Source organism: Equus caballus, chromosome 7 (genome assembly GCF_041296265.1).
Source record: "Equus caballus isolate H_3958 breed thoroughbred chromosome 7, TB-T2T, whole genome shotgun sequence".
In the NCBI taxonomy this organism is placed as follows: Eukaryota; Metazoa; Chordata; class Mammalia; order Perissodactyla; family Equidae; genus Equus; species Equus caballus.
In genome coordinates, this window is record NC_091690.1 from 75,232,241 (window position 1) to 75,245,165 (window position 12,925).

General features: G+C 39.7%; 1 protein-coding gene and 1 pseudogene across 1 annotated transcript; one reads left to right on the plus strand and one right to left on the minus strand.

The window, feature by feature from the left end:
• OR51A69P (olfactory receptor family 51 subfamily A member 69, pseudogene) lies at positions 3,705-4,627 on the plus strand (annotated as a pseudogene).
• Positions 11,306-12,274, minus strand: OR51S1 (olfactory receptor family 51 subfamily S member 1). Its single transcript, NM_001390890.1, has one exon. The coding sequence runs from the start codon at positions 12,272-12,274 to the stop codon at positions 11,306-11,308; it is 969 nt and encodes a 322-aa protein (NP_001377819.1).
• Positions 12,275-12,925: the final 651 nt, after the last annotated feature.

The window sequence follows — 12,925 nt, forward strand, 5'->3', positions numbered from 1 at the left end:
TCGTTCTTTTAGTTGCTGTTTTTGGTGCAAGTTCTATTTCCCCATTTAATCCCGTAAGTCAATTAGTGTGACATACTTATCAACTTCTGTTTATTTTTTTTAACCTCATATAGAGAAGAGAAATGGTCCATAAAAATATTTTCATGAACCTTTTGTTTTAGGAAGGATGAAGATAGCCCCAGAGCAATGGGGGAAGTGCTATGTGCACTTACAGCATGCAGAAGGGATCTCAGAGAGGGCTGCTGATTATTTGTCATTCTTAAATTCATATAATTTTACTTTAAAATTATAATATTAACAATAAAAGAAAAAGAGGAATAAGGAAAGAGAAGAAACGGAGGAAGGGCTAGAGTAGCAATTTGATTTGGAGAAAAAAAAATAGAAAGATAAAACATTTTATTTCATCTTTTACCTAAACTTACCTAAGTATGCTTAGGTAAATTTACCTTTTACCTAAATTTAGCCATTCTAAGGCCAAGGTTCTCATTGCCTTGCTCCCTGAAAAGATAAAGAAAAAAAGTATTTTTTTCCTAGGTTCAGCTGGTTTTTCTCTTGGCGACCTTGAAGCCATTTCTGGACGTGGAAGCCAATGAATTTTCAACTTAGAATGATGCAGATACACGTCAAGGAGTGATGGGCAGACGTGGCATACAGAAACTTCAGTCATATAATCCTATTATGATCCCAGACAGATGCTGGATTAAGTACATCAAGGTTAGGAATTTGTATTACTTTATCTAATACTCTAACTGGAATCTACATTTTTTTTGTTAGAATGTAGAACTATTCAAATGAATAGTTTATAGGCTTTTTTCCTCCAGTTTTCTGCCTGACCTGACTTGATGACTGCATCACTCACCTCTGGCACATCCCCTTTTGTATTAACGAGAAGACAGAGTCATCATTGTTGGCTTACAAAGTTAGCTCATTTATCTGTTGTTACTTTGTTTCATGTCTAAGGTGTTTTGCTAGATCTTATTTTTTATTCTGTGTCTGAAAAATCATGTGTCCTCCTATAACATGCCACTGGAATTATACCTTTTGTCTATTTCCAATTTTAACAGTTGAAGGCTGAATAAAAATTGGTATCCTCTTCCGAACTTGAGGGTCCAAGACGTCAGGAATGCTTGTGACCCCAGGCTTTCTTTTCTGTTCTCTGAGATTAAATGTCTACAGTGGTCAGTAGATGTGAAGGGACTGGATATAAGACAATGAAGAAAGGAGGATTCTACAATAAATTTGAGAGCTTGTGACTTACCTAAATCCGTTCACATTAAAAATAAAATAAAACATTGTTATGAGCAACCAGAACACATCTGTGGGCAGAATGCTGCCTAACATCTGCATGTCTCTGACTTCGGTGGTAGTCTTAGACTGTGTCTACCAACGCATACACGTAATCTGGGACCCACAGCTGGGTATAGGCTGCCTTACAACATCCGAGACAGGCTGTCCTCAAGGCCATATGTGATGAAGGAATGGGATCACAAGGGTTACGTCTAGGACTGTGAGTCAGAACTTGCTCTCTACATTTTCTTAGGAGGGCAGCTTATTGACAGACAGTCACAAAGCAAGTGGAGTATTGTTTCCAGGGGACTAGGTGTCTGTTAATTCTCAGAAGGATGTACCTGTGCTGGCAAAGAGTATGAGAGTGTAAATAAGGATATGTGTTCTCAACAGGGTGCTGGATCCAAGAAACTGCAGAATGTGAAGAATTTGAAACCTCTCCATCCTTGCTCTGGGATAAGGCAACCAGAGCCTGGTAGGTGTTCTAGAGACTCAAACTGAATTTCCCTGGGATGATTTTATGTTTCCCAATGAAAACTCTGCAATTTATGGAGATCAATCCTATACCTTTCAGAGAGCTGGAGGTTAAAACGCTTCATGGGTTGTCCAGCCTAAGAGATCAAGCTACATCTGGGACAGCACTGATAGCTGAAGATATTAGGGTCCATATGTGGGATGGGGTACATCTTTGTGTTTGCGTGATAAACACAGTTGAAAAAGCAATGCTGTGAACAGTAATTCATTTCTTGAGGGGACTCATTGAACAAGAATGAACAGTGTGTAGGGGCTGGCCCAGTGGCACAGCAGTTAAGTTCACACGTTCTCCCTCGGTGGCCCAGGGTTCGCCGTTTTGGATCCCGGGTGCGGACATGGCACTGCTTGGCAGGCCATGCTGTGGTAGGCATCCCACATATAAAGTAGAGGAAGATGGGCACGGATGTTAGCTCAGGACCAGTCTTCCTCAGCACAAAGAGGAGGATTGACAGCAGATGTTAGCTCAAGGTTAATTTTCCTCAAAAAAGAAAAAAAAAAAAAGAATGAACAGTGTGTATTCATTTTTCTCCCTCTTTCCAAGTCTCACTCCTTTGCTGGTCTAGAGCTGTTTAAAGGAGAGTTACTCGAGGTGTCAGTGATGTCCTCACCAAGAATATGAGCAGAATCAAGTCTAAATATCAGAGATAAGAACCTGAATTTGTCACCAATCTAAAAGGTAGACAGAGAAGCCAAGAGCAATGGAAAAGGAATCCAAGAGTGAGGGAGAAGGGCAAGAGTTGTGGCTCTCTGAGCAGGGCCAGTAGTAGCTTGGGAAGGGTGTGAATGCTATAAGTGCCTACAAATGACATCTGTGGGATGTGTTGCATGTCAAGGGAACTTTAACTACATATGAAAGGCTGAGGCAAAATGGACAGTAGCACTGTGAGCAGAAAATATGTTCTCCTCATCCAGCCTCCTCGCTACTCTTCTCCATGTAACACACCCATACACACCACTACACCTCCTTCATAGTCTCTATTTCAATCAACCTGAGGCAAAAGTCCTTCCAAAATCTTGGCAGCACAGAAAAATTCAGTAACTATTTTCCCTTCCTTCACTGCTTTTATTTCTGCCCTTCACCCTTTAATTTCAGATTGTCCCTGAGCTAACATCTGTCCCAATCTTCCTTTATTTTGTATGTGGGACGCCACCACAGCTTGGCTTGGTGAGTGGTATGTAGGTCTGCACCCAGGATCCAAACCCGCAAACCTCAGGAGGCTGAAGCAGAGTTCATGAACTTAACCACTACACCACTGGGCCAGCCCCTACAAATATTTTTTAAAACTTCATAGCTTGTACAAAAATAGGCCATGGGCTGAATTTGGCTCTGCATCTTAGACTGCCAACCTCTGTGGAAGATCACTTTTATATTTTCACACACAGGTACCATGAATAATAATAAAAGATTTAGACCTCCTTTAACTCCTGCTACTATAGCATCTGTGGTTTGTGTGAATATATGACCATGACCACATCCACAATATTAGAGCTTTTCCAGATTGCAGTATATTCCAACTTAGTTTACTTGAGGAATAAATCTCAAAAAGTGAAGGTTAAAAAAAAAGGTTATTAAAGAACCTTGTGACTTCCAAGCTACAGAGTCGTTTAGAAGTATCAGAGAATAAAGATACATTTAAAGAGCATACAGGTCTTAAATGAATATCAAGAAAAACCTGTTTAAATCTACTCCATCTTTTTCTTTATATGGAAAAAGTTATATTACATTATTTATTGACCCCTAAGGATGAACTATATTTAATTTAACAGACAACTGAACTTAGTTGTGTTCAGTAAATACAATTAAGAGAATTTCTGTTTATTGTTGATGTTATTTATTTACCAGGGACATATAAATGAGAGACCTAATTATGATTTTTCCTCTCAATACTTCAGAAGTTGAAATCTCCACATTCCTGTTGATTGGCATCCCAGGACTTTAGTGTGTGCACATTTGGGTCTCCTTCCCTGTCTGCCTTGTGTACCTCATGGCACCCTGGCCAACTGCACCATCCTATTTGTCATCGAGACAGAGCCTTCTCTGCATGAGCCAGTATACTATTTCCTCTCCATGCTGCCCCTATCAGACCTGGGCCTTTCTTTCTCCTCTCTGACCACCATGCTGAGGATCTTCTTGTACAATGCCATGGGGATTTCTACCGATGCATGCATTGCCCAGGAATTTTTCATCCATGGATTCACAGACATGGAGTCCTCAGTGCTCCTGATCACGTCCTTTGATCGCTTTGTAGCCACTCAGAACCCCCTGAGATATAGCTCCATCCTTAGCTGCTCCAGAGTTTTGCAAATCATGCTGGCATTTGCTATTAAAAGCATTCCCTTAGTTCTCCCCCTTCCTTTCACTTTAAAGAAACTCAGCTATTGTAATAAACACCTGTTATCATACTTCTACTGCCTCCACTAGGATGTCCTGAAATTAGCCAGCTCTGACAATAGGATTAACTTTTACTGTGGTGTGTCTGTTGCACTCTGCATAATGTCAGGCAGTGTGTTCATTGCTGTTTCCTATGTGTTCATCTTGAAGACAATATTGGGTATTGCATCTCATGGGCAGTGGCTTAAAGCTCTTAAGATCTGCATGTCCCACATCTGTACTGTGCTCATCTTCTATGTGCCCATGATCACCCTGGCTACCATGCATCACTTTGCCAATCATATGTCCCCTTTGGTTATGATTCTGATAGCTGATGAATTCTTGCTAGTACCACCCTTGATGAATCTCATTGTGTATTGTGTAAAGACTTGGCAGATTAGGGTGAAGGTCTTGGAAAAATGGTCTGAAGGCTAAATGAGGGCAAAGGTGGAAGTTCCATTTTCTCTAGATTAAATTGTCTTAAGAGCAGGACAGTGTTTCTTCCAAAGAGGAGATGTTTCCATTTACTCCATACTCTTTGAATTACATTAATTAGTTAAGTAATTAACCAATTAATCCTTATTGGGGATCTAAAACACCACGGCTTTTCCACTTCTAAGGAAGAAGAGGCCTGCATTTCAGAATCCTGTTGTTGTCTAGGGATTGAGGAATCCTCAGGTGTTAGAATGAACAGTAAGAATCCAGAGAAGCTTCTAAAGAGGAGCTCTGAAGAGTTGCCCTGAACTGTGACTGGGAGAACTCCACAAGGTTCTGGAACCATTGAACACCTTTACCTTCGCCACCGCTTATTTGATTCCTCGCTGTGATTTACATTAAACCCTTTACGATGTGTCTAAGTTTGTCTAAGTATGTTCCCTACCTCGCTACTCAAAGTGGGAGGTGCTGATCAGCAGCATCAGCAGCACCTGGAAAGTAATTAGAATTGCAGAATCTCATGCCCTGCTGTAAGCTTTTCAGTCAGAATCTGCATTTTTGCAAGAACCTCTATGATTGGTGAGCTCATTAATGCTTGAAAAAAACTTTCTTGGGCAACATGAAAAGGGAACCTAGAGAGTGTGTTTTTTGCTGAAGCCAACTTTGGAGAAATTATAGAAGAGCATTGGCATTTGGCAGCAATTTTAGTAAAGATAAGGGACTGAGTCCTTGGGGCACAAGGGCTAGACATCCCAGGTGGCTCCAACAGCATGCATATGTCTCTCTCACTGACTACATTGTGAATTCCCAACAGGAAAGAGCTGGGAATTAGTCAACTTTAAAAGTCTCCTCACAAGAAATTACCTTGTCCATAGTATGTGCTTGGTAGACGTATATCAATTTGAGCTAAATTAATAGTCCAAAGAAAAGGGCATAATATCTACTAAAATGACAGGCATAAAGAAGTCTAATAAATATTACAACAAATAATAATTCCAGGAGTCTCCTTGAAAAGGGAAACTTGATCATAGGACGAAAGGGCATTCAACATGTCATGTAGACCAGAGGCAACCGTTGCTCAAGTATTTCTGGACTGGGGAGTCGGGCATAAATCAGGCTGCCATCATCTAGGCTCGACTCAACTCTCTACTCTCTGCACCTCTTACCACGAAGTTAACATTGACAGGGAACTTAAGGGGCCTTTGTGAGAGACAGGGAAGCTTCCTTTGATGCTACCCTCTGAACTTAGGGCAGCTCATAATACCATTAGGTAATAATAACTGCCAAGCCATAGTGCAGAATCCACACCACTGTGGCCAAGTGGACATCTAAACAATTTTAACACCTGAGGCTCCCTCAAGCCACCTGTCACTTCCTAGCATTTTAAATGGAGCCACTCTAAAGAGCTCCCAAAATCCCCTAATGAGAAAGGGTCAGCAAAGAAACTTTAGGAGCCACTACGGCTATTTATCCTTATTTCGGAGAACAGAGGCCAGGATTACTGCCAGTCAGTAAGATATAATGTAGCTCCAGTCTAAGGATTTAGAAGCCACCCCAGAAAAGGAAAAGGAAATAGTCCCCAAAAGGGGTTACATGTCCTCTAAACTATCTATGATGACAACTTAGTCCTGCCAGGGAGGTGGCAGGATGAGTGGAACAGGTCAGGACTCAGCCAGGAAACAAGCCCTCTGTTCTCAGCTCTGCTGTTTCCTGGCTATGTCGTCTTGAAAAAATTACTGTCTATGTATTATGTATTATGATATATTTCATATGCACTTTGAAATTTAAAAAATAATTCCTTCTTTGTGTATTGCATGGATTAATAAATTAATATTTTTGAAAGCAATAAAAGCCAAATATGGTCTTCAGACAGGTTTGTCTGGACAAGATATTGTTTAGATGATTTCATATAAAAGTAGAGATTTACAAGTCATCTTAAAAGTGGGAAGATAGGCCTATATTTCCCCATAGAAACACTCAGTAGGAATCCACTGAGAAGTGGCTCGCCCCTTGAATTAACACAGTCCCCACTACTCATAGTCTGAGTGTGTATTTGCTCCACTTATTTCTAGTCTCACCTCACTCCTCTAGTTATTTGAATTTACAATCCCTGTTTTTATTGCAGATTAACAAATTTTAAAGGAACCAAATTGGTCATACAGTAAAATTTTATATATGTTCACAAAATATGATTTAAGAGTCACATTCATAATCTCTCTCTGTGTCTCACATGCATACACAATTAAATTCTAGCTACAAGTCTGGAGGGCTTTGTTTAGCAATAGGAGCAAGATGTGGGTTTTGCAAAGCTTTTCCTGGTCTGCAGTTTTGTCCAACTCCCATGCTACCTTTTCCTTAAAATTGTAAATGTTCTTGCTAATATTTCTATTCCCCTGTGTGCTATTAGAGGAGGAAATAGTTTTCCTCAAATCTGTCAGTCAAGTTGATATGGGCTGATCTGCAGAGAGAACAGTGGCCCCTGACAGCCAGGAGTGGTAATAGCAACCACCAGGATGGATGTGGGTGCGCCCAGTGGTCAGGAGACAGTGAGAACCAGGAGAGAGCAGTTGAGGCCCTGGTGAGAGAGAAAGTTCTCTGCTCCCCTCACCTAGAGAAGTAATAAACACACAGAGGCAGCCAGCAGTGCTGGGTTTAGCTCATCTACCACTGACTGACCAAAGTCCATTCAAAAGTGCTTTCAGCAGACCCCAAGTTGCAGTTTTCTGTCTGTAAAATGAGGTAACAGGAGCTTAAAGAAACTTCCTGTCACAAAATTCTTTGTTCGTATTGAATATTTGTATACCAAGTCTAAAATGGGTTATTTTAATTTCATCATTAACTCTAAATAAGTACCATTTACCAAGTATCTTGAATGTTTAGACACTACGATACCGGGACTTGATTTTACGTAATCCTCATTATACCTATTTTACAAACATGGGAACAAGTGATGCCAAACCACACAGGAAGCAGTGGACCGAGAACTCACCGCCCAGCCTGCGTTTCTTCACATCATTCTACTCTCAGTAAAGAAATGGGAAGCTGGAGGTGGTGTATCAGGGAGGAGGAAAGTGCAGAATTTGGGGAAAGCAGGGTTTTTCAGAGACCTCATCACCGTCCCTTCAAGACCAAGCTGTTTCTCTATTCAACAATGTTAAAAAGAGTCTTTTGTAGCAGGGGCCTTGGATTAAGGCAAATCTGAAAATCAGTGCTGTCTCTACAACGCGCTTTATAGACTTGGGGCTTGCTTAGTTTCTCAGCCTCAGCATCCTCATTTGTGAAATAGAGAGGCTCACTTATCTAATTATTTAATAAGAGAACATATAATACACCTTGCAGAGAAACTTGATATGAAAATATATCTATTCCTGCATTCCTGGAATATTTTCCAGTATATCATTGTATGGTCTTCTTTTGGCACTAACTGGAGTCAATTGCCACTTTTCATTTAAAAGACATTATTCTATAATCACAAGAGAACAAGAATGTTTCCACATCAGACAAATTTTCAACACATTAAAGCAGACAATTATAATCATATTAGTGGATGCTGACAAAGGATTAGATAGGATTCACTAAATGAGTTTATTAAAAAAATGAATAAAATTGGAATATGAATGAGCTATTTAAATGTTATAAAGTTTACTCAAAGACCTAGCAGCCAACTATTGTTCTAATAGGTGAGACACTAATGCCATTTCTATTAAAATGAGAGACAAAATTTGAAAGTTCACTTTCACTCAATATTTTATAGTGGGTTGGAGATTCTAGTGAATTAAATTAAGTAAATGAAATAATTTGTATGAATATTGGGCAAAAGTTACCGATAATCTTTTACTTATATACGCTAAACACGAATAAAATCCAAAAATTAAAAAGAAAAAAACCTACTATAATGTATATGATAATTTGGTAAAGTGTATATTAATGCAAGATGAAAAGCGTTTTGCTCAATCTAGCGATATATTTGTGGAAATAAAAATGGAGATGTGTTTTATTTATAGTAGCAACAAAATCGTACATTTAAAAACTACATGGAAATAAATTTGACTAAAGCAAATAATTTTTATTGAAAAATGCTAAAAAAGTATTGATCAGTGAAACACCTATCATATATTCTTGGATGTGAAAACATTATCACAAATGATAATTCTCTTACATTTACTTTATAAAAACAATGCTCTTCCTGTTAGAATTCCAAAGCTCTTGTTTGTTTTGTGAGAGGGAGATCGCTTTATATCAGTAACATATTAACTAAATCACACAACGAGGCTACTCTACTCGAACAATGACATGTGATGATATACCAAAATCCAAAAACGATCCATCAAGCAAAGTCCAACTACACGCACATTTAAAAGATGATATACATAATATTTTATTTCAGTGAGAAAAAGAGACTATATTTAATAGATCATGCTGTCACTAGTTACGCATTCACCTTGATTAATGTAAGTTTGAACTTCTGACAAAGAAAGACTTAAAAGTAAAAAATAATACAACAATTTTAGAAAATAAGGATAAGAAACTATACGTAGAACATGGGGGCCAAAGATACTTTTTTTTAAAAAAAAAGCAACATATTAAACACAAGAATTGTAAAGTAAAACAAAGGTGGATTTGTTTATGTAAAATTATCTATATCTGCTTGAGATTTGATTGCCTAAATAAGGCCAAAGACAAATACTATATTAATAAAGGCATAAAACTTGGATCTCTTGCACATTTATATTTAAAAAACCGATAGTAAAATTGATGAAGGGAATTTGAAGAGGCTATTCATGGAAGAGAAAACAAAATAACCAACAGTATGTGAAAGGCATTCATTGTTACTATTAGGGAAATCCAACATAAAGTAAAATGAATAATTCTCACTAGTAAAATTAATGAAAATTTAAGAATAGTAGAGACAGTGAATTTTGGTGGATTTGCAAGAAAAAGCCACACTCCTACATAGAGTTGAAACAAGAACTGGTATAGACTTTGCAGAAGGGAATCACTAATACATAACTGAAATTCAAAATCTACAGCCCTTTGAAACCAGGAGTGATGACCTGGTGATCAGTCTTACAGAAAGACGAGCATAAGTGCACATGAAAAGCTGAACAAGAATGTTTATTACAGCACTATTTGGAGTCCATAAAACTGAAGACAACTCCAATAACTGTTACTAGGAAATAGTTGAATTATTTGCAGTCCACCCATGCCAAGGAATATTTTGTAGTTATTTGAATAAATTATATCCATACTGATTTATTTGGAGGGATTTCCACCATAAGAAAAACAAGATGCAGAAAGGCATATAGCATGTATTTAACTTTTGTACTACAAATGAAGCAAGCTCTTCATATATGTGCATTACTCGTAAGAATATAAAGGAAAAAACATTAGGAAATTAACCATGCTTATAGAATAAAACTGCAATTATACTTGTTAGTCCACTTTTGCTGAGTACTAATCACAAACTCTTGGCTGCATACAACTACAGAATTTATTGCAATGCTCACCGACTATCTGGTATACAGAGGTCCTCTTGATCTATGCTGCTTTGATCCGGTGGCTCTGATTCAGGTCTCTGGTCAGTTGGGACTGGCTTCAGGCTGTAGGTTTGGGTCAGAACTGCAGCATGTGTCTCATTCTGGGGACCAGGTTGAAGGGGCAGTACCTACCTGAGCTATGCACTATTCACAGCACAAGAAGAAACCCCATTGCAAAATCCTGTGTAGGCTCCTGCTTTTATCATGTCCACTAACAGTCTATTGACCAAAGCAAGTCATATGGACTACCTTGACCAGAGCAAGTCACGTGTCCAATTCAGAGTGAAAGTGATGGTAAATACAGTCTGCTCACTCTGACCCCCATGATGTGGATGTGGATGTAGGAAGTAAAGAATTAAGACCAATACTTTCATGTATCATGTGTAAAATTCCATTTATATAAAACTTTACATTTATTAGCGTTTACTAAAAAGGTAATTATGGCTACATTTGGATAATATAGTTTAAGGTAATTTTTATTTATTCTATTTTTTCCAAATTATTTGAAATTTTAATTATAAATATGCATAGATATTCAAAAAGTATACTAACATTTTGAAAATTAAGTAAAGGGTGAAAAAAATGCAATTATTTTGTGGCCTGATCAGAGTTATACAGCATATTTCTTGGTGTGAAGAGCCTAAATGAGATACTTACTTGCATCTTCCTCATTTATACAATCCCCATGGATAAGCCAGAATTTCTACTTCTTATGAAGTTCCAACACTAGTTGAAGGTCCTCTGTCTAGATGAGAACATTTCTGTCTTCTCTTTCCTTCACTGTGTAGCTGATTAACTCCTCCAGTTTCCTCAGTTATTAGGGTATAGATGTGGTGGAGAAATGAACAAAAACAAAACAACAGACACACACTTCGATCGTTGTGACAAGACCTAAATTCTGGCTCTTTCTGTCCCACAGATCTGTAGTGTTACGGTGGGTATGTCACTGTCATTCTCTGGGGCTTGTAAGCTTTCATCGATAAATACATGTGCACTTCTCGGGACAAGCAGATACATCTGTGAATGTGTGCTTATGTTTACCCGAGTGACAATTTCATGGATGGTGAACTGATTTCTCAGTCATAGTAACCTTTGCATCCGATAGCCTTGAACCACCAAATGTAGAGGGATATCCTCCTCACTAAGCACAACCCACCTTCCTGGAGTACAACCTCTTAATAATTCTCTCTCTAATCTCCTTCATCTTGACACTATAGAGAATAGGGTTTACCAGTGGAGGAAGCAGGAAGTGGACATAGGAGAGAAGTGTATGTGCAGGCTGAGGGATTGGCACTCTAAGACGGTCAATTAGTGCCAGGAGGATCATGGGCACATAGAAGAGGAGGACAGCAGAGAGGTGGGCAGCACAGGTTTGGCAAGCCTTCCAACGATCTTCACTGGACCCCAAACTTTGCAATACCCTGCCAATCAGGCCATAGGAGAAGAAAATAATTAGGGGGTCCAATCCCATGGCTGACAGGACCACAAAGAAGCTGTAAACTGCACCCCAAGCTCCTGGGCAGGCCAAACGGGCCATATCTGGGTGCAAACAATAAGAATGGGTCAGGACTTGTGGGTGGCAGTAGGGCATGTGGGCCAGGAGGAACGGCAGGGGCAGATGGAGACCCAGGCATTGGGAAGCAATGGCCAGGCCAATCTTGTTAATGTCGCCATTGGTGAGAAGTGTTGGGTAGTGGAGAGGGCGGCAGATGGCCAGTGCCCGATCTACGGCCATGGCAAGCAAGACAGAGGACTCCATAACGGAAAAGACATGGACAAAGAACATCTGTAGGAGGCAGGCTGAGGCAGGGACAGCATGAGCATCAGCAAGGGCAAGACCCAGCAGGGTGGGCATCAGAGTTGAGGCCAAGCCAACATCAGACACACTAAGCAGGAAGAGGAAGAAGTACATGGGGCGGTGCAGGTTGGGCTCCAGGGCAATGATCCAGAGGATAGTACCATTGCCCGAGACAGAGAGAAAGTAGACAGTGATGAGGGGTATTGTCCACCAGGAGGGTACAGCTGACAGGCCTGGCATGCCCACCAACAGGAAAGTGGGGGCCATTGACGTGCTGCCGTTGGGGGTTGCCTGGGTGCGGAATGTTGACATAGTTCGGGATCCCACTTTGAACTCTAGAACCTGAAAATTGATTAGAAAGATTTACTTAATCTTATGACACATTTGCATGATACTTTCTAAAACAGACTGCCTCTTCTCTCCTCTGCCCCACGCACACACACACGTCCCCTCCCTACACACATACATTCTACTGTCTATGCTTTAGTCATCCCTTGCCTTGGAGCTTTTCCTATAGCTGTCCTCAAAGCTCTGTTTCTCTCCCTAAATTGCTTTCCCATTTTCCTTTAACCCTGCCTTTCCCTGTAGCATTTTCTTAATTTAGCTCCCTCCCTTAAAGACGAACACCTGAAAGAAGGTCTGTACGCCAATAAACGCTTTGTCTACTCCTCCCAATCCCAGGCCATCTGACTTCTGTGCTGCCCTAACACACTCACATTTCAGTTCACTTTATCTGCTCTCATTAAGATCCCCAATTACCCTTTTGTAACTAAACCAAAGACACTGATATTTCCTAAAGTGATTTACTTCTCTATGAGCTTTAGCTGTTATGAATCCACTTTCTCTTTTTCTTTTTAACTCTGCCTTTCAGAATTTAACTTCTTAGTTCACCTTGCTGTGTCCCATGCAACTTATACATTGGTATTTTTGAGGGATCTTTACTTGACTCTCTTCTTTTTCCTC